This window comes from Lipophrys pholis (assembly GCF_963383615.2).
Source record: "Lipophrys pholis genome assembly, chromosome: 14".
NCBI classification, from domain to species: Eukaryota; Metazoa; Chordata; class Actinopteri; order Blenniiformes; family Blenniidae; genus Lipophrys; species Lipophrys pholis.
The window spans coordinates 15,303,171-15,326,275 of record NC_137633.1 but is presented as its reverse complement, the minus strand read 5'-3'; the positions used below and the strand labels follow the sequence as shown (position 1 = coordinate 15,326,275).

Here is a 23,105-nt window from a genome sequence, read left to right as displayed (position 1 = left end):
TGAGTCCTTACATAATTTCCCACAAGATCAAGTTATTTACAAGCTCGGATCCGGAGGGAGGGATTCGCATTTGCTCGGGAGGGGAAAAATTTACTGGAACAAAACAAGAAAAGAATGAAAAACAATGACTGGAGACGTGAGTGGGTTGATATATTTATTTAGATATATATTTCTTCCTATAAGAGACTGACTCATAACAGTGTCCACTGTGTTTTCCTGAGGACAGTGACTTTTTGAGAAGTCCAGCATTGGCAAGTAAATATCAAATGAGCAACACGGAGTGGAAAAAAAAAAACAGACATGTAGAGATTGAAGCTGGTTTGGGAGTATAATAGTACCATGTTTGGTCAACTACTACGAGCTGATAATGAAACTGCTGCATCACAGTGGCTAAATCAGTCCCTTTACACCCGGTAGAAACACAATGGACGGGTCGGCACAGACAAAAAGCGACGCGCCGCTCGGCCTCGTGTTGTGGCGAATTGTGAGAGACAGATTTGTCGCACAAAAAAATGAGTTCAAGTGATCAGCGCGGCGTTAATGGAGCTCGCCCACTGATGTGGCTTCAATCGTATTGAAGGCGAAAGCAGAATCGGTGGCTCAAATTGCAGCTGGAGCTCGGCTCCAATCTCGTTTTAATTTCTCTCCTTTTTTGGCACAATTGGAGAAGCTTTCTCAGCTGTCGTCTGCTAATTGGGTTTAGCAGGCGCACCGGTGCCAGTCCTCCGGGGGGGGGGGGGGGGGGGGGGGGGGGGCGGGCAGAGGTGGGCATAACGGGGCTTTTTGGGATTAGGTTGAGTTTTCCACTCCAAGTCTGGTTCTCCGTGCCACCCTGCACATTGGAAGGGTAATGTTGTCCCAACAGGACATTCTCCCGCCCACATCCTGCCTCTACCAGGTTTCCCTTCACTCCCAGAAAGGGCACGGAGCCCAGCTGCTCCCGCAGCTCTTGAGATCCCAGTCAAATCTTTTTCATTTTATATTTGATACCATCACAAGTGTTGCCTGGGTGAAGCTACAGATAGCGCGGCTCGCCGTGTGTGAAGGTACCCGCTCCTAACAAGGCTTTGTGTTTGGTTACTTTTTTTAAAAATTTTTTTTGATTACTTCTTCCCCACATCGCGACTGCTGCTTTTCTCACCTTTGGCTTTTATGTGCAAAAGCTACTTGAGCAAACCTGTAAAATAATAAAAGACAAATACCTGACGCTAAGGACAAACTGCACACGGTCAACTCCCAAAACGTATAAACAATTTAAATTATACCTTAATAAAAGTAAACAATGGTGCACAAATATACCTGTATACTCCTTAATAATTATCTTGTAATTAGATCGGTCCTTTTCTTCCCTTGCTTGACTCGGCTAATAAAAACTGGAATTATCAGTCCGTCCGGCTTACAGTGCTCATCTGAATAAAGTTTAGTCAAGTCATTCTGCGTACAGACGCTGTCTGTACTATGGCTCTGTTCCATTCGTGATGCGGGAACTAAAGATAACAAAGCAGCCAATTAAACCGGTTTTCATACACATGGCAACAGTGTAACAAATACTAACAGCATTTTTTTCATGACACGTTCACATCGGGGTTCCGAATCGTCACCAACAGCTGGCTAAATAACAGTGATTATACAAAGGAGGGGCGTACGGCGGGAAAGTGACACATCACGTGTGACGAGGTCCATTAAACCCCGCCCAGATAAAAGTACGCAACATTCCTTTTTTCCTCTTCAACAGAAAGTTAAGCTCTCTCCACTGAAGCCATGCACGCCATCAGGAGACGGCTTTATTACTCAGGACCTAAGGCATCGGGCGTCGGACTCCGCTAAGGGAACCTCCAGCCCTCCGGACTGAAAGACAACTGAACCTTCAGTGTCCTCGCGACTCAAAACTTTTTATTCTTCCATCCTCACTGCATCTTCTCGTCTACCACCTTGTTCTTCTCACTCACGCCGGACATCTTCCAGTATCTATGGCAGGCCAGCTCCAGCAGCTCCATGCCTCCGATCAGCTTCTGTTGGGTCAGAAACACTCCGACCACGATCACGAAGTAGAGCCTGAACGGAGCCCAGAGCCACAGGCCAGTGAAGCACAGAGCGATGAAGCTGGTCCAGTACAGCAGCGACGCGGCTTTGATGAGAGCCACGCGCAGCTCCGACTTGCACGGCGGCACGCGAGCGACGCCGTCTCTGTCGAAGCCCCGCGGCTGGCTGGAGTAGAAGTCCCGCAGACGGACTTCCTTCTCCGCCCAGCGCTGCCGACACCAAGACTCCAGCTCGGAGGACGAGGGGGGAAGAGAAGACACCGGGTAGCGGCGCACGTGGAAGTGGATCTCTCGGGGGAAGTGGCCCAGGATGAGGTGGCGTTCTGTCTGAGGGATGTTCTTGGGGTATGCTACTGTGATGTCATGGACGGCGTCCAGATTGTCTCCTGGGAAAAGATGTTCAATGTACACAGATTAAAGTTACAATATTGCTTTGAAAAAAAGTCAAAGACAAACTATTATGAGGCTCAGATCTAGAAAATAATAAACACACAAAAAACAAAAGGAAATAAACATTTCTAGAAAGCACTAATAGCACACGTAGGAACCGAAACTGTTTCCTGGTTTCATGCAGTCCTCGGTGCTTTCACTGCAACTCTTCCTTTGCTCTCACGCTCTGGTTTCGCCTGATCCTCCCGTAATGTGTCATTCAACAACGTGTTCTTGTCTCCTCCCTCAATGCGAAGACGGAGTCACGGTTCACTCTGCACACCTGACTTTTGACTGGGTCATTCATCTTTCCATTAATCACATCCTCCATGTTCCTCTTGTTTCTGCGGCAGAACACCGGAGGCGAAGCACCAAAACGCACAAGATAAAACCCAAAAGCGGTACAATGAAACGCTTCTCAACACAAGAAGGTCACCGACAACACATCCAATAAGCCCCGCAGATCCAGACACGAGGACGTGTCACCGGACAAGAGAGAATCGTCATTATCTCTTTTACACGTCCACACTGTTTTGTTTTTTTAAATGTCTGCCTTGTACCCTTCAGAGTACCGAGGCCGTGGCCACATTACACCGATACCACTGGTTATCCAGGGACTTACTCCTCCAAACCCACATGAGCTCTGCCGTCATTGCCGATGTGATGTCACTGCCATTACATCACTCATCGAGCTCTAAATGAAATATCAAAAGCACAAGACGACACCCCCTGTAGAGCTCAGCTCTACCGCGGTAAATATAGAGCGGGGGTTGGGTGGTGTCAGTCAGCAATACAGGGAAAGGTGGAGGACAGTTAGCCAAGTCTGGTGATATCATAGTGATTCACAACACCTGCTTGGAGAGTTAGTGCCACGCTCAGCATCCCGGGGAGGTGGCGGTGAGACGGCGGAGCCAGAGGTGGTATTTAAGACCTCTGGAGGCCGGCCAGAATTAGCTCATACGGAAACATGAGACAATGAAGGGAGGTGTAATGGCTGGCAGTGGGATGAAGCAAAGGTCTGAGACTTTGAGGAATAACAGATATGATCCCGCCGCTGCAAACAGCGTCGGTGGAATAAGTACAGTCATCAATGCATCAGGTTATTTTCTGCTGGTCTGGTTTTATCTCAATGACAGGCTGTGAGTGCTGTTTATTTACACCTCCACAGATAAACATACAATTTATGTCAATTCAGGGGGGGGTCACTTGTTCAAACTGACTGCTGCCATTGTTAAAGCCGTGGAAACCTGACCTCTTCGGAGTCTTTCCACGATGAAGGTGAATCCGGTGGTGCGAGGATGAAGCACGTACTCCAGCTCCGGCAGGTTGTTCTGTGCAGCGAACACGTCGCTTTTTGCTTTAGTGTTTTCTGCAGGAGACACATGAACAACGTCTTCAGCGACAGAGAAGAAAAGAGAAAATATGAACAGCAGACCTCTTGTTGGGGCTGCACGGTGGTGTGGTGGGTCACGTGACTCACGTCCTCGTCGAATATGGAACTTTTTGTGTGGAGTTGGCCTCAAGCAGTTTAAAATATACTGTCGGGTGAAACGGATTGAAACTGCCCGGAGGAGTGAACGTGTTATGAACTGGTGAGCGTCCATGGTGTCGTCTGCCTTCACGATCTCAAATGGGCCAGACCAGTAAATAATAGCATTATTATATGTAAATAGTAAAAACGGCAAATTCAACAAGTTCACCATGTGAACTATTTATTACACTATTTACATCTTCATAAGCACAACACATTTGTCCACATGTAGCTGGAACACAAAAATATAGTCGGCGAGTTCATATTATGATCAGAATAACTTTTCCAACTCCAGAAATGACTTTAATGTTGACACATTTCTACATGTGTGTAGTAATCCTGATCACCTGAACTGACTCACCACTCCATTGGAAGTGCGCCAGTGCGCCCCTGCTGGTTCAATAAAGGTATTGCAGTTAATTTCTGGATCGTACACTTGACACTCCTGGTATAGAGGATGGACGGATGTTTCACAACGACTACCAGTGTCTTATTCCAGTGATGATAACTTGGACTCTCTTTTGGAAAACTGTAACTATGACTTCATTAATAAAACGCATGTTTGAAAAGGAAATTTCAATGAAACACGCAAATGAAATGTGGGTGTTGTGTATATGCTGAAGCTTGGTTTCATTCATTTACATATTCTCTTCCTAAATGCATCTATCATGACTCTTGCACAGACCTACAGGAAAAGACCGTTGTTAAGGTTAATTATTACAACTGTGAAGAAGAAGTTTTGAGCATCGCAATCATTTTAACGGGTTCTCTAAACGTTCCTCTGGCAGCATTGTTATGACTGCTATCGATTCATCATTATTAGTTTTGAGGAAACGCTGAAGAAATGTGGAAGTTATCAAATAGTCACTCGTGGGTTAAAGAGGGAGCAGTCATTTTAAATCTAAATAATTTGGACTTATCAACTGCTTAACCGGTGAAGTTTGCCACCAGATATCTATCACAAAATCATCAAACCACCCAAGGTAGAAACAACATATCAGACATCCTTATCGGATAAGCAGGAATTTGACTGTCATGAGTAACGTGACATTAAAGTTTCAGTATTATAGATCACTAGAATAGCTGTGACAATGACAACTTCTCTTCTCCACTTGTAAAATCCACAGGGGGTTTAGAATACACACAGGAAAGGAGACCGTTCATCAACTACACATTCCCCAGAAACATGTCGCTCCAACATGTAAACCATGTCACGTCTCATTAGTCCCATTATGCAACATGCAGCTAATTCAGACGGACCTCTGGGACAAAAAAAGCTCCGCACAGACATCTGCTCTTAAACTATTACCTGTCATTTTTATGTGGCCTGTCAGTCACTGCACAGAAGTTCCGCGAGCTTTAAAAAGAGGCCCTGGAAAATGTTTGAGCTTAAGTGCACCCTGAGCCTAAGCCAGTGTTTGCGTGTCACTGGGATTGGTATTAATGTACACAACGCCTCCTAAATAAGTCATCAGAACATACCGTATACGTCCCCTTGTTTGTTACGCCAAATTAAGCTCTCGGGTTTAAAAGGCTTAACACAGATTGTGTGCACTCGTACATGCGCACACCTAACACAGAGTAAAGCAATATTTAAAGCTCTAAATCTGCTGACCAATTAAGATGTAACCATACTGGACCCTTCATGACGTCACCATATACAGTCAAGTTAAGCTTCCCTCAGCAAAGCTACTCGTGATCTGAGCGGGCTTTAGGCCCCAGCGTGACCGCTGCTCGGACTGAAAGATCAGAGCATTCTTGCAGAAATGACGGTGTGGGGTGTGTGTGCACGCCGGGGTTTAGGTACGTCTTATCGCACTCAAGTTTTGTTTGCGTAACAGCGTCACTGCTAAGGTGTCAGACAGGTGCAGCGCCACACTGAGCCCAGGAACAATTCTGAGAAATATGGGAAATCGTCCCACGACTGAAAGGAGAGTTGTGGTTTTCGCCGTCACCTGTCAGATCTGTGCCCTCGGGGAAGAGCAGCAGCTGCAGGGGCTCTCTGATGTCGCAGAAGTAGTCCAGCATGTTCTCCAAGTGTCTCTTGTCCTTCTCCCAGTGGCGCTGAATGAAGACAAAGCAGGCCACCTGCATGGCCCAACCTGCAACGCACAAACTCCAAATCGTTATTCCATGATTATACATGATTACATGTTCCAATGGTACCTGTAATACTTTCCAAAGTAGGCAGGCCCTGACCTCCAGACTTTCCATCATACCAAGCTGCGTACGTTTTGTTCAGAGATCGCGTGAAATGAAAAATACATGACCTCAGGTTTTTAATCTTGTGTCCATGTGCTGGTTATTCACGTCTCGTTTGTCAACATGAGCATGAAAATATAATACTGAAGCTTCTTTTCATGACTTTATGAGGCATGCATTCCATTTCTCCATGGAGTACATGTGCTTGGTCTGAATTTGTCCCTGTGGGAGTGAGTAGGAGCTTTTGTGGTCCCCAGAGTCATCTGTGTTTCCATCCATCAAGAGCAACACCAGCTTCAACTACCGGCTCAAACTGGGGAGGGCATGTGGCGCATCGACAGCGATTTGCTCCTGAAAATGACAATCAGATCTACAGCATGCCGCCTCGAGATTGAAGTGTCTTTCTATAGATTCTATCTGACCAAGGAGGAATCAGAATCAGAAACCTGAACCACTTCAACTGGCTTCTCTAAATGTGGAGGAGTAGTCGCTCTAGAGCAGGAGTATCAATGACATTTCAGTTCAGCGGCCACATGCAGCCCATTCCCACCTTGAGTGGGACGGCCCAGTAAAATAAGAATCTTGAAATTTTAACTTTTTGTGTGGTATACACATTGAAAAGATCTACAATTTCACAAAACCAAACAATTATGACTGAAAATGACTACAATCTCACCATAAAGCCAATTGTAATGTAACCTCGTGGTGCAAAATACAGTGAAATCTCCTTAAAACTTGTTGTATTATGTCTGTTTCTACAAAGTCACCCTGACAGCAAGGCTTTAAGGCTTGTTTGCTCACAATGAGGTAGATAGCTTTAATGACAGCATCACCGATCTCTCCACTCTGTGTTGTGCTTGCTCCGCTAAATTTGTTAATTAAAAAAAAAGTTTTTTTTGAAATGTTTACAATTTGCTTGGCGGTTCGGCAGTCAGGTTGGGGTTTCTTGTGCAAAACAATCTAAATGGCAATTTGCGTGGGTAAAGCCTATTTGGGTCTTAACTCTAACGGTACTAATGTTAGATGCGTGTATTCCCCTCAAATCCATTCCATATATACAGCAACCAAATATCACTCTGGCACTATTTTACAGGTTGAAAAATGTAAAAATGTTTGTCCTGCCATATTATACCCACCGAAGCCAGGCACAGCTTTGAGTCCAGCCTTGAGGCAGATCTTCTCCAGTCGCAGGTAGCTGTACCTGAGCAGGCAGCACCACAGGAACATCCAGTCCAGCCGGGTGCGGTGGTTCATGATGATTACACTCCGCTCCCCCGGAACGAAGCCATCACCTGTTATCACCACCTTCACCCCAAACACCAGCTCCAGCAGGGACTACAGAAGAGAGAGGGAGGAGGGACGGGCAGCGGGGGGAGTAAAGAAAAAAGGCGCGGGGAAGAAGAGATGGACAGAGAGGATGAAGGAGTGAGAGAGGACGAGTGATTTAAAAGCAATGCAGAAGAAGAGAGGTGGGACTGGGAAGATGAATAGCGGGGAAAAGATAAGAGTGAGAAGAAGATAAATAAGAACATAAATCCCGGTGGTCACTACGTCATGAATAAAGTGTACTCATGACTATAAATTGAAAGCTTAAACAGAGGAGTCATCTTGATGTCAGACAGAGGTAGCTTCAGGCCACGCTGAGGCAGTCTAAATAAAGGCTCAGCCGGCGTACGCACCACCGGGAGGGTGAGCCAGGTCGCCACGATTCGATCAGTGAGCCAGCGGTACCACGCAGGAGACAGCAGCATGAGGGGCAACACTGGACCCAGCATGAAGACACTTCCAAAGAAACTCCCCAGGAACAGGGTCACCACGAAGTAGAGGCCCCGCACCGACACGGCCATCTGAAATGGGGACGACAGCTTCATTAATAAGACAATCCAGAAGAAATAATAAAGTAGTCGCACTGGGAGGTCTGAAGTGAAGGAATAAGTAAGAAAGGAGAGAAAAACATCTGTAACTTGAAACAAATGCACTTATCAGCAGTCTCATCAATAGTAAAGACTGCGGTTCTGTTGTGCTTCTGACATATTTTCCCACAAACAGTGGAAAAACCAGGGCAGACATTCCTGGTGCGGAATGTAAATAGGGGAACCTTTCTGACTGCGGCTGACGAATTGTGGGTGCGCGGTCATTAAATCAAGTGTAACTGGGGCTTCTGAGTTATTTACTGAATGTACTGTGGGTTATAAGCTTTGTGTCACGCTTCGACAGTTGTCCACTAAATCATGGTCCCAACTAAACTATTAGAAGACGGCATCAAGTACGAAACCACCTTTGAACGTTATTAGGGATGCTCCTGGTGACTCAGTCGACAAACTATTTACAAAAAGGCGAGTCGACTCATGAAAACCAAACAAAAAAATTGCCAAAATATAGCTCGATTTATAGCTAGGTGTTCTAAACGTTGTCCTTGAAAATAGTGCTTTAAGAAACCTTTAATCACAATCTTGAAGCAACTAGATTATATTTTAAATACTGTGGGAGAAGTCCACTTAAAGTTTGACTTTATTGATTTTCAGTGTGTTTTTGACAATGTTAAACGTATTCCATTGACTTCCTAAAGAATTTACTTTCAATAAAGTTCAGTGGAAGCGCATGTTGTGATAAATCCAGCAGCACCAGCCACTGTTCAGTACAGGTTAATAATAAAATGCACATCACTACCTGGTTTTCATTTTCTAGAAGGCAGTAATGACAAACAGAGATGGTTTTGTAAAAGGATTTTTCTCTAATTTTCACCGTTTAAAACCTGAAGTGGAGCGGCACCAATGTCTGACGGCTCTCTGGCCCCAACTAGTGGCAGGAGGCTGAATAATATTTAAACACTGTTCTGCAAAGGATAAAGCTTCGCCTAGTGTAACCATAGTTCAGGGTCAACCTGCTTGGGTGCAAATGATTTTTTTTCACTTTAAGAATCTCATGAATACGCAGCAATATTCAAACTTTCTTTCACAAAATTTGTAATTTTTGAAAACCTATCACAATGCCGTACGTGCAAATACTGGAGCAAAAAATAACTATTGCACTATAATTGTCTCCTGCTTGCAGCCAACATGTTTATTCCAACTAACTGTTTCATCGTAGCCTAACAGTCCTCTACTAAACCTTTACAGTTGAAATATAATGGATATACAACACGTGAGTCACTGCCAGAAGTTGGTGCTCTTTGAGTCACACATAAGATGTGGCGCTAAAACAATAAAAAATAAATAAAACTAATGAAAATGTGGTTTAAATTTTTTTTAGCACAATTTCAGTTGCAGTAATTATTCATGTGTGAAAGCATGACCGAGCCATTTCAAACAGTAGCTGGTATGAAACTGAAGCAGATACAAACAAGATATCAGACCGATACTCTGTGAATATGAGTGGCAGTCGTACAAGTACACAGACCACCGATTATTCACGCTCATAACAGTAGCTGCAACATTGTGGAGATCGCAGACGGTCAGAAGTGAACCGAGCCAGTAATCCTCCTGAAATTCAAAACCCAATAATGGGACCTTCAATTGTCCATGACATATCTGATAAGTTAAAAGGGACTCATCTCGACATGCCGGCGGGGATCCCTGGTCATTTCCGTACCATTAGAGGTGACCATCTTCCAAAGCTAAAGTTACACTGACAGCCCACACAGTAAATCCACAAGGGCATTCCCACTTCAGTGGTTTGATAGGACATCTTGTCAGGACTCAAATCTTCTTTTATTATGATCAGTACCATTTGAATTTCAGGGCTTATTTGCTCAGTTGTTGGTTTACAATTGTAATTCAGTATCAATAACCTGTGGAGGCCTGAAGGGCATTCACAAAGCATTCATGCAGTCGAACGTGAACCATAACCCTGATTGAGATGAGCTGCGGTGGACGGCATGTGCGAAAACACATTTGGATCTCATGTACAGTGAAAGCTTTCACACTCTGCAGTTATTAGGTCAAGTTGTGGGACTGAATGTGGAGCATTAGGGCAGGAGAAGTGTGAACACCACACCCACAGTCAGGTTTGATGTGAGAGCAACCTCACCAGGAAGGACACCAACTGCTACAAGTACACACAAGTTTGAGTTCAAAAGGCTGCAACAGTCAGCACCATGTGTTTAGCCTTAATCCGGGAGTATATCACCATTGAACAGACCTGGTGAAATGATGTGTTTAGTAAACACCTCACAGAAAGAGGCTTTAATCGCCTCGTGGGAACAGTGAAGAGTGGGATGTCTTCCAATCACGGGTTGCGGGTTTGATAACTCCTTGCACGGCAGGCATCGCCAGTGGCGTGTTCATGAATGGGTGAACAGCATAAAGTACTGGAGCTAAATATGCTGATGCACGACACAAAAACATGTCAGCACAACCCAGGGGGGGGTGCAGACTAATCCTAATCGACCATCAAGTCGTCATCAGATGCTCAAATTCGTCGAGTCCGCACGGCGGCTGGCGCACGGCCTGGTTCAGCTACTTTCCCGTCACACTCGCAGCGTACCAGAGTTGGACTGGGGTCCGTCTGAGGCCAGCTCTTCAGGTCTTGTTTTGGTGCAGCCATACTGTCCCACTGTACTTGGTTGAAAACCATATTCAGTCTCAGGAATAAGAGAGAAAAATAAAGAATTTACATAAGAATGCACACTTTTTCCCATTTCAAAAGGCAACAAATTCAAGTTTCCAACTTTGAAAAGTGCTTCAAGTTCCCACGGGTATATATTTGGTCTAATCAACACACGAGGAATCAAATAGAGATCAGTTACAATTCAAAGTCACTCCCAAGTGCTATAAATGAAAAAAACAAAAACAGCAATCTCACTCTCATGGATTTTAAAGCATCACATCATTTCTGCTCAAATTCAGATGATCTTTTCTGTCTGGTAAAGCCTTTTCTACAAAGCAACTAACTGGACACACAAAGACTTCATAAAATGCCAAATATTATGAGGACAGGTGGTGACAAGAACTTGATTTGACACTCACTCGTGAAACTGATTGGAAAATATCTAAGTACTTAAAGAAAAAGTCAAATGGGAATGCAAACGAGGAAGAAAAGCTTTTCACAACACATTTTGCCTGTAGTAAAATTCAGTTGGTTAAAGTGTCGAAGTAGAAAAACTCAATTAAAACCAAGTCCCTTAAGAAGAAGGTCTAAATTAATTTAATTAGGGCTTGGCCTTGCTGATGTGGCAACTTTGGGCTGGTGCTGCAGTGAAACTTTTTTATTTTATTTTTTTTGTGTTTGCTTCTGGTACATCATTCTTATGTATACTTTCCACCTCAATTACTGTTATGATTATGCAGATCTTTGGTTCACACTAGGTGCCCCTGACTCTGTCATCATCCTGCCCTTGTTGACACCGGCGGTGGCACCATGACACAGCACGTCTCACAGCGGCAGCCCAAGTGGCTGAAGGTGCATTTAAAACAACGGAAGAGTGTTTGTGTTCATGATTATGCTGGCAATGAGGGTTTAAGGGTTTCTGCCTGTAACGACGGAAAATGTGAGACATGGGAGAGGTGAGGAAACAGGCTTGCTCAGCACAATTGCAACAATTAGGTTGTGTCCCCACACATGCAAAAAACAAAAAAAACACACCGTTGGGTGGCTGGTGGAACAACCGGATGAGTCTATTCACACACGCAGCAAAAAAAAAAAAAGGCCCGACACACCTGGAGCCATGGATGTGTTGAGGTGAATGGAAATATGGAAATGAAAGCGTTAAATCAACATGTTTTTTTTTTCCGCTCGGCATGAACACAAGGGACGCAACGCTATTTATGTAGCATCCACGGAAACAATTGTTTTCATACGCCACGGCTACTACCACTAGTGAGTTTGCTTTAACCCCCATCCATTTCAACATTTATTTAATCACCATAGTAATGATCCTCCGGGCGCTTCCCCGAGCACTGCACCACACACAAGGCACGGCGCACTTCCTCACAGTCCAAGTCTGAATTCCCTGGCAGTCGATTCGCATTCCTAACTTTAAGCTAAGACCAGACATCCCAACAGAGCAAAGCGGAGTGAAGAGGTCAAGCATGTCTAGGCTAAACAATGAAGCTAAGTGGTGTGTGTTTGTGTAAGAGACAGAGAAGGAAAAGACAGAGGGGAGAGGAATGAAATAGGTAATGGCAAAGAATTTCCAGAGCATAATACAAGTGGAAGCAACTCTCTGGCTTGATGCTGTAACACAATGAAAAACACCGTCCCTTTTTGACCGACTCACGACTAGATGGACGGAGTGTACAGTTCTTAAAATAAGCGCTATGACTGGGTGCTTCTTATATTTGTTTCCAACATGACTTCAAACTTTCAATATCCGACAGACCTTCCGCATCACTGGTAAAAACAAGCTTGTGTGACAAATATTTCAAAAAACAAACGAGAGAATCAATAATTGTACAGTTGAACTGCAGTCGTCCTTAAGCTTGATGTAACCAAGTTACTTACTAACCATTACATAAAGGTGGAAAGCTTTGTTTTACAGATATCATAAACCATCTAAGTTTAATGTTACTCTACCAGAATCCACATGGCAAAAATTAAAACATTTAGGACCCAGTTTGAGTTGTCGTTGTACATCTCTAATACCTTTTTGAAGGAAATTCGTCATTACATTCTTACGAACACATAATTACAGCATTAAAATGTTATGGAACACACCCTGTTTGTTGACGTCATAGCGGCCACGGAAACTAATGTGAAAATTCCAGAGGCAAGATCCCGTTTGAGATCTCAGGAATCGCACTGGAAAAAGTGATCCATTTCTACGATCTATTTCACAACATTTAAGACTATTCTCATGGCTTGACTACTCTCTTTGAAAATATCTGGCTTTTGTTTCCGGGCTGAATCGGTTAAATGTCGATAATGTTACTTTAATTGTCACAACACCGTCTTTGATTTCTCAGAAAGCCATGCTCACAGATTTCCGAAGATGACGTCAGTTAGCAAAATGTAAAAACAATATTGATGGCTACAAATTCCGATTTGTTTGTAACCATATTGACTGTGCATGTTGGTGTGGTAATCACATTGTCTTCGTCGATTGGTTCATTCTCTGTGCAGAAGTGATACACAAGTACAAATACATATCCACATCAATGTTTGTAATTCTCATGAATCATATCAACATCACAGTCCCTAATATGATACATGATGTAGATGTCTACCTACTTTAACAGACCTGAACTGCTTGATTCAAAGAAGGTCTAATAAGAAAGCTCTCACTGCTGGTTCAAAGGCCTTAAACATGCAGTCCGAGAAGAGCAGGATTAGACACGCCTGCTGTATAGGACACTTGAAAATGACCCTAGGAAGTTTTCAGTGATAAATCATTAACGGGGGAAGGGTTATGCATAAGAACAGTGGACGGTGCACATCTGACAAATGCAATAAACCCAGGAAATAACAGACTTAAAGGGTGAAAACACGACTTGGATAGAAATGGAAGGAAAAAGATCTTCAGTGCTTAGCCTCGCCCACAGGTAAATGGTGTGGGTTATTATTATAGGTGCATCTCAAAGGATTTGAACATAATAAAAAAAAGGTTCAGCCGAGTTATTTCCAAACTCGTAACTTATACACTACAATTTCCCTCATTTCATCAGCTAAAATTGTAAAGACATTAAAGTTTCCCAGTTTAAATTAAAGTATGGGAGAAAATGCCCAGTGTAATTATAGCTTAATTTATTAAGAAACACATATATCTTTTATAAGCTGACAAACTGCACAAAGATGAGAAAAATGTTAAAACAGTGAACTGTATCGACGTATTGGGAAAAAGTTCCACTTAGTATCAGGAAAAGATTATTTTACACGAGTACTGCAGAGCTAACAGATAAGAGATAAAACTTACAAAAGTTTCGTCAGACGTAGAGTTAACAAAGAAACCAACTCATACATACGGGCGTCAGGAGCCTGTACCTGGCACTATTGCTAATATAACACATTTAATCATTCAAACTTTACATGAACCAAAGTCACACAATCATTCTCAAACAAATAATGACAACTGCCATGCAAAGTACTCACACACACCACTGGAGGAAACTTCAGTGTATTTGCCAAGAACACTAGACGACAAGGGGTATTGAACAAGCGATCGCAGGGTTGGAAGGTACTTCAATATTAAAAACTGTAAAACAAACCTCCACAATTACTATTTGGGGTCTTCAGCTTTAATCTGCTTGTGATCCAGAAGTCCTGGAGATATCAGACTCGTTTCTTTCACACTTCAAGTTATTTCTATTTAGTACATAATTTCTTTCCATGCATTCTACAGAGCAGCTTATTTTAAAACATGTTACAACTATCTGACACAACTTTCCGTTTGAGACATCAATACAATTGATTTACTGATTGTTTTGTTTGAGTGGATTCCACCTTTGAAGTGTTTAATCTGTCAGATGAAGCCAGTAAAGGAAACTCAGAGTGAAACCACGCCCAGTTGAAGGAACAAAAACAAGAAGACCTTTAAGCAGGTGGTGAATTATTTCTCTTGCATTTGGCACAGGAAGGGGACAAACAGAGACTGCTCGAGTTGGCCAACATTTAACTAAAAGCTTAGAGATGTGCCAGGTTTTCTATGTAAATAATCCTCTCTTGGAGAATTATTTGTTTTCATGCAAACACGCAAACGACACTGGAAAAAGCTGACGTTGTTGCAGTTTGTGTTTTGAAGTGGAAACACCATAACACCATGTTTGACCACATTAAAATCCAACTTAAACTATAATTAAAGCCTTAAAAAAAAAAAAAAAAAGTTGAACTCTTAATTAAAAAAACAACCTGAGGTTTGCAGCTGCAGTGCAGGTGGTCTCACTGCTCGCGCTAATGCTAAGATGCTAACGGCTAAAATGCTCCGCAAATCAAACGGAACTACTGAAAAGCGAACTCAACTGAGCTCACTTCAGCGATAGCCGCCGGTGAACAGTTCCCACACGGTGTCACTTCGCAACACACCCACCTTTTCGTGGTTTTCCTCCGCCGTTAAAGTTCTCTTCGGGTGTGCTAGCCTCGTTAGCCTCAGTGACTCGGTTGCGACATAGTATGAGCCAGCCAGCTAGCAGCGTGCTAACGTTAGCGAACCAGGGGAGATTATCTACCGAACCAAACAGCTTCCGACGATTAAAACAATTTGGCACCTAAGTGAGCTTTACTCCGGGCCTAATGTAGATAACTTTGCATGCTCCGAGTGTCTTTTCTGGCTGCAAATGCTGCGGCAGGCTTTAGCAGCAGGCGACCCCTCAACTTGTTACCTCTCACCTGTCGTTACACCCGGCGGCCGAGAGGGGGCGCTGTGTGTGTATAGCTCTGTAAATACAGCTGGAGAAACACATTGCGTCCCCGAGTTTACAATGACAACAACAATAACAACAACAATACATTGTAAACAGTGTTTATTGTGGTTTTCTGTGGAATCCATTCTTTTCATACTTATGTAAGCCTTCCACATGTTACTATTCTATTCTATTCTATTCTATTCTATTCTATTCTATTCTATTCTATTCTATTCTACTCTACTCTACTCTATTCTATTCTATTCTATTCTATTCTATAGTGTATACAACATATATACCCATAATCAGAACAACCCTGTCTGCCTTGCATATTTCTTTCAGTTTTATATTTAATTTTTTTATTGGGAATATTATTTTAACCAATTGCTCTAAAGGTATTTGTTATCCACTCCCATAAAAAGATATTCCACTCTCAAATGAACACTACGTCCCTTTATTACACTCTTTAAATAAATATACTTGAAACATGGGCACTTGTATTTTTAATTTTTCACTCAGGAAGAGGAATAACACTGAGTTGAAGTAAAATTGAATGAGTACAATAGAACAATAAAGCTTTGCAAAAGTTTCCCAAACTTGCGTTCCCAGTAGTTTTCATCACAGTGAATCACTTGAGATTACCAGCAGCCAAAGTCAAAACAGTCATAGTCCAAACAGTCATGCGTCTCTTTGAAATGACTATACCTTCATTTCCTCCTCCAGAGGGTTCAAGCTTCCTGTACAAGCTACACTGATCTCACTGCCCAGGAAAGTGGAAGTTACCAAATGTTAATGTTGTTTGTTACCTTCATTTAGTCTAAATAATTTTCTCTTTTTCTTCGACATACTTTTGTGGCTTGTAACTTTTCCTCGATACTTATACATTATGTACGAAATAAGATTTTGATGATACTGCATTTCCTACTTAAACTTATGAATGATACTCAGTGTTGTGCTGAAGAACTCAAAGTAAATTCTATTCATTTTTATTCTATTTATTCTAAGTTAACTTGTTGGTATGTGAATGAGTTAACCAATTACCCTCAAATGCATGTTGTTGGACAAAATTGTCTAAAATAATACACAGAAGCACAACTACATACTCCACATGTAAGCCAGCTTCACACTAGAGCCTTTAAACCAATGCACAAACCATGGTTTTTCAAATTATCATGGAGTGCCAAAACATAGGAAACACTCCTAATCCATTGACATAACACAACATCACATTTTCATTTTGATAAGACTGAGTACCATCATTTAGATTATAGCACTCATTTAAACACACAGTTTTTAACCATTGACATAAAAAAACAGCAAGTCTCCAACATCTGATTGAGGATAGAGTCAATAATAATGCCCCTTCGTCCACATGTTTGAAGAGTATATAAACACCAGGCGTCACACTGTTTCAATAGTCTTTCCTTAAATCCCGTTTGAGATCACAGACAGGTATGTATGTGTATTCCTGGACCCTTTTTTCCCAGCGCTCAAAAAGGTTTTGTCTGCGTCCCTGTGTTTCCCCCCCATGAACCCCTCGTTAGCAATGTGTCAGCAGTCATTCAGTATGGTACTGAAGATATACCTCCTGACTGACTTCTCCCACATAGCCTTTTAAAGTAGTGTAAATCCTCGCGTGTGTCATTTGTTTCTTCTACCCACAGTTATGAGCTGTTTCTACTGTTACAAATTACCTCAGCGTTCAGTGATGTGTGTGAGTAGATTGGTCAATGTGTCAGAGTGTATCCGAGCGTGTACGCTCTGCATGTACATGTACGTGAGTGAAGTGGAGGTGGACTGACAGACAAGAGGAAAAGAGAGAGCGCACTTAGTCTAACTGGGGAGACTTTTCCATGACCTGCTCCCTATGGCATGCACTCTATCTGAAAGACTAAGAGAAGTGTATAGCTTTATCAGTGTAAACTTCTCCAGGGTCAAAGCATCACTTCACCGGGGAGCGGAAAAACCTCGCTCCGAAACAAGCTCACATTTTTGCAGTCCGGTGCCAACTCACCTTATAAAAAGAACAGAACATCCGCAAGATTAATGAGGACTGTCTGAAATAATCCACCAAAAGCAAAGTGATCAGGTGCTTTTAATCTCATTTTCTTTCAAGAATTCCCCCTAAAAAAGAATCACAGTCATTTGAATCCAACATAAAACATGAACTCAGCGCTTGATAAAAGCCATGTTGGGAGATAAGCCAAGATGAATGCAACATTTTTCTTTTTTTTACAACTGAAGTTAAGATCAAATTGACTGATAAATGTTGACAGCAGCAGCAGCAGCATTAATTCATGTTGGACGTGCCATTCTTCTTACATAAGCCTGAGTTGGGGGAGACGGAGTGACTTTTTCGGGCATTGTACTCGTGTTTTGGTTTATTTTCATTTTGGAGTCTATTGATAGCACTTTAATGAGATTTACAGGAGAAAAAAAAATGGTTTGTTTTCTATTTAACATTCTTACCTCTTCTGACCCATTGTGCTTTTCTGGAAGTTCAAAGTGGGGACATGGGCTGTCAAACTGGGGTCGTCTTCTTTTCTTTTTTAAAACCTGTAACAACACATGCAGATCACTGTAACTGTTAACCCTGATCGTGTCTGTCTGTGCAATCCTGTTTCACTGCCTTCCTTCCCTTGTCTGGTCTCTTTAGGCTGTAAGGATTAGCGTGGTGAGGCCATAAGATGCCTATTTTTATCAATGACGGCCTATGGAAGAGCAACAGCATGTGGCTTAGCACATTAACACACAGAACTACCACACAAAGTGGATGCCAGCAGCCTTGCATTGATCAAAGCTTTAAAAGCTTGGTAATGAGATAGAGATGCACCTTACATCACACAGTTAAACACACAACGAGTCCCGTGGTGCTCGGACTTGTCGGTTCGAACGTGCAGAAGCTGCAAATCCAGCACATAGGTTACGTCTTGTTTGATGTACAAGTCGAGCCCTTCACTGGGAGTTCAACTTTTAGTGTGCTGGTTGTTTCAATTATCACGGGTTATAGAATAACTTACTTTATAGCGGTCACATGACATTTCTTTCCTTTTTCTTTTTCCACGTCGTCCTCATGCATGTAGTTCACGGTGTCATTTGGAAAGAACATTAGTTAAAGTTTATTTGGCCAGGTTGACACTGAGCAACTTTGAGCTTTTTTGCTTGGTTTGCAGTTTACTGTAACTCACTGGATCTCATAAACTCGTCATTAACCTTTCATTATCTTTAGACAGTGTTGGAAATAGTATGTTAAACTAATACTTTTAGCAGTATTGGGCTGTTTTTCTTTTTTTTTTTGTATATTTTGGATAAAGAAAAGTGACCTGCGGAGTTCCATTTTCAATTTAGATACTATTTTCTATTTTAAAATATATAAAAAAGAAATGTTGCGGTTGCATGGTGGTGTAGTGGTAAACACTCTTAATTTACAGCAAGAATATCCCTGGTTCGACCCCAGTCTAGCTGTGGAGATTACATATACAGTGTCCTTCCAAAACTTTACAATTACTGTAGATGTTTACTCATGTATGGTCGGGGTTGAGGTCGGACACTTGCAGGAGCTAATGCACCGCAGACTGGGATTTTATAATCGTTCCTGTGGTTCTGAATGCAATTTGTATCGCATGAGGTTTTTTGGGATAAGGCTAAAGCTTTGGAAGGCTGTTTTAATGGTTAGAACTCTCCACTCACTGTGAGAATAACTTGTGCCTGCCTAAAAACACGGATTTGTGGTCAGTTGGCAACTCTAGAATTCACTCCATGTTGGATAAAGCACTGGATGTCCGTTTTTTTTCCCTTCTCAATCTTAACTTCAATAGTTGCCCGTGCTCAAGTCCTTTTAACAATTACTTTTTCACAAAACTGCCGTTTCCTGGAGGAAAGCCTCATGGTGGCTGAATTAGCTCAAGTTGTCCTGACCTGAACGATGTTCGCGCGATGAGCAAGGTGAGCATCAGCTCCGTCTATATTTCACTGTCATGCATACTATTATCTTACTGCCCGGTACTGTTTGCGTGCTGGTAGTTTAGCTCAGCCGTTAGAAGCGCTAACATCCAGATTACAGAGCATTTTGCACCAACTTACTGACTTAGGTGAACTTACTGAGTAAATCAGTCCTCAGGATGACCCACATAGTGCTGAGAGCTCAGCTAATGTGTAACAGCAACTCCGCAAAAAAAAAAAAAATACACTTATGTGTACTTGCAAAAATTAGTTTGAGGGAGATGATAAAAAAAAGAAAATCAAGGTACTTACTTTCTCAGCAAGTAAATCTGCTACTTTATAAAGAAGTGACCAGTAACTCGAACTCATTTTCCGTGACTTACGCAACACAGGTCATAGTTGGGGCCTTTTTACGCTCTACCTCTTCCATATCCCTCTTCTTTTTTTTTTTTTCTTCCTTCACCTTTTAATGCCCCCTCCTTTTTGTGCGCCTCTCACCACATCTTATTCGAGCTCTTCCCTTGTTGATGGTGCCAGATATGTGTCTGCGCTCGGTGGGCCGTCTCCAGACAAGTTATAAATAACTATCTAGAGTTTTTTGCTTCATGTCCTGAGAGCTCTGCTTGCTTCTCACACTTGAGGAACCATGGGAAAAGAATCTTTCCCTTACGCACATGGCACTCGTAATAACAGACGCAGTTATCCGGCGCATAAAAACCTCCATGCGCCCCATTGCAAGCTGAGTGCAAAACACACAGACAGCCATGCATTGACACAGAATAAAAGCATCTCCATGGCTTTGGTCGCAGTGCTAAAATAGCAAGGTTATAAGAACGGGGGCACTGTTTATAATGAAACACAACCTGTGCGGCGGGAATGCAGTGTACATTTCTGCTGTTGTGTAAGTATGGGAAACTTGCTGAAACAACAGAACGGGATAAAAGCCTGGGAGAGCAAAAAATAGAAAGAACAAGAAAAACAACCAAACTGGAGAAAGAAGTACAAAATAAAATAAAAAAATTGTGAAGAAGGACTGGAAAAAAAAGTCAAGCGTTATTTTTCTCCTTTGACACACCGAGGGAGAGGGGGAAGTTATGTTATAGGAAATGTGTGGAGGAGTGACAGAGAAACAGTGTTAATGTGGACTATAGCTGGGAGTCCGGGAGAGTTTGGGGGTTGGCAGGTCAGACTCTGCTGACACACTGGGATCAGCGATGGGATTGTTTCCATTGGAAAGAATTCCAAGAATGAGCCAGAAGAGCTATCAGTGACTTCACTCAGAGGACTCTGACAACAGTTTTAATACATAGCCCGCCACACACGCTCTCACACACTTTTAAAGATACTGCGTCTCATGCCAACAATGGTGTGCGAGACACTTTCAAGTCCCCCGAGTCCTCATCTTACCGCTCACAGAATGAATGTTGCCACATCTGACCACCGGCGTGGCAGTTAAAGAAAAGATTTACAGACTCTAGCAAATTACTTATGGATATAGATGCAATCGAGCATTTCTTCCATGAACTCCAGTTAACACATGAAGGAACATCCAAAGGCCAAAACTCAGTCCTCTAAACAGTTTCACATTCTGAATAGACGGGATAATATAAATAAATTCATGACCAAGTAGGCCTTTGACTAATCATAACATGCTTTGGAGTTATTTGTTATTTTTCTGGGATACTTCAACATTATGGAAAATGTATTTGCTGCTTTCTTGGAAATGCTCATGAGAGGTTATTGTCAGCATCCTCGTGTTTCACATAAACTAAATAAGTTGTGCTGAGGGGCTGGATGGGTTGAAAAAATATTAAGCACATTTAGAAATAACAAGATTCAGCAAGTTTTTGAGCTTTAGAGGTCATGATTGATGGGTTTTCGACTGTAATATAGAGCAAATTAAGGCTAAATCACTTCCTTGTAGGTGTAGGATGAAATTAGAATCAGAATTAATAAAGATCTTTATTTCAAGGTATGTTCAGCATGCAAGGAATTTGTCTGAGGCGTTCTTTGCAGCAGTAACAAGCATCAGTTGATATTAGCATAACGTTTACATATATTCACACGTAAACAAGTACATGTACAATGGAAACGTACACAAATAATGTTTGCATATAGACATATCGATGAGTGACAGCAAGTGGAGGTACATATTTACATATACACATATGTACTCTACATGTCAGAGTGAAAGACAGTAACACACACCCACATTCATTCCTACAGGCAATTTACAGTCACCAAATTCCTCAAAGGCATGTATTTGAACTGCGAGAGGAAGAAAACTCGAATAAAACCTACGCACACACAAGGAGAGTACGCAAACTCCACACAGCATCTGAAAGTGAGACAATAAAGCAAAACGTTGACCTGTCCAGATAATATTAAGATATCCAGTCAGGAGACAAAACCTTCCACAGAGAAACTGTGAGGGAAGCAAACATCATCTTTGCAGACAAAACTCATTCCTAAATTCAAATGAAATCAGGAAAGCTGTATCAGATAACATTTTGCAGACATAACAGATACAAAAACTCATATTTTCCTCAGTTTATCAAATTATTTAATGAATAAAGACAATGTTCTTGTAGGGTTATTGGATGTATATTGACGTGCCATGGGGAGTCTCCCATAAAAAAAAACAACTTAATAGGTAAACATCATAAAAAAAGATGTCAAGAGGAAACTTCTCTTAGAAGCAGATAAAACTTAGAGTGTTCATATAAGGCATGGGTCTGCAACCTGCAGCTCTGGAGCCACATGTGGCGCTTCAGCTCCTCTGTAGCGGCTCCATGAAACTTTCACAATATGTCAGGTAAATAAAAATTGGTTTTCATTTTTATTTTCTTTGTATTACGCACTGATTTTCAAAAGAAATTGTCTAATGTTCAGGCTGGAAACAGTTAAGTAAGGTGAAACAGTTTGGCAGCCTCGTTTCCGTCAGTCTGCCCCAGGGCAGCTGTGACTACATACGTAGTTTACCACCATGGAGTATGGAGTGAATGAATAATGCAACGTAAAGGGTCTTTGAGTGTCCTGAAAAGTGCTATATAAAACCCATGCATTATTATTAATATTATTATATAAGACTAAAGCAGGAAAAATCATTGAAAAAAACCTTTTAAAATGGTCACACAGCTAAAATACAATGTAATGAAATAAATCTAAATTGTACCTGTGACACTTCATCAATCCGTCCTTCTTTTTGGATTCATGGCAATTTTTTTCAAGATGTCTTCTCTTCATTTCAGAAGATTAGGATGTTTTGCGGCACCAGACAAGTTCTTTTTGGTGGAAAATCATGAAAATTGCTCTTTTGGTCATAAAGGTTGCAGACCCCTGATCCAAGGAGTGTCAGGGGCAAAGTGTTAAAGAAAATTTGTGATACATGTGATACAAAAAATTAAAATAATTCTCATGTATTTGCATAGGATTCTGCAACAGTAGCGCTATTTCCATTCTAAAATCAGTCTTGAATGCACTTTCCTCTTGGGTCTTGTTATGTAATGAATTTCGACCAGATTTTTATCTATTTATTGTCCCTTCTTTATCTTTGTCAACAAGTTTTCATAGTGGTTCCTTCTGTTTATTTATTCATTTATTCACTTTTTAACCTGTCAGTGAGCCTGTGAGTGCCCATCTATGTCTGTGTCCCTCGTGTTTTTTTTACTGTCCTGCATTTTATTA

The 23,105-nt window shown here is 41.9% G+C and overlaps 1 protein-coding gene across 1 annotated transcript; it reads right to left on the bottom strand.

Moving 5' to 3' along the window:
• Positions 1 to 140: 140 nt before the first annotated feature.
• lclat1 (lysocardiolipin acyltransferase 1) lies at positions 141 to 15,485 on the bottom strand. Its single transcript, XM_080480791.1, has 6 exons — positions 15,164 to 15,485; positions 7,884 to 8,051; positions 7,341 to 7,539; positions 5,958 to 6,104; positions 3,724 to 3,840; positions 141 to 2,428 (listed from the first exon to the last, which is right to left on the bottom strand). Exons 2-6 carry the CDS (start codon positions 8,049 to 8,051, stop codon positions 1,908 to 1,910), a joined length of 1,152 nt encoding a protein of 383 aa, XP_080336917.1. The 5' UTR covers positions 15,164 to 15,485; the 3' UTR covers positions 141 to 1,907.
• Between the last annotated feature and the right edge of the window lie 7,620 nt (positions 15,486 to 23,105).

Bases quoted from the DNA above. Each gene is read 5' to 3' on its own strand.
- lclat1 (XM_080480791.1), bottom strand. From the start codon at position 8,051: ATGGCCGTGTCGGTGCGGGGCCTCTACTTCGTGGTGACCCTGTTCCTG. The intron at 7,540-7,883 runs GTGCGTACGCCG...TCTCTTCTGTAG, and splicing joins CCTGGCTCACCCTCCCGGTG to TCCCTGCTGGAGCTGGTGTT. The intron at 3,841-5,957 runs GTGACGGCGAAA...TGTCTCCTGCAG, and splicing joins CGAGGGCACAGATCTGACAG to AAAACACTAAAGCAAAAAGC.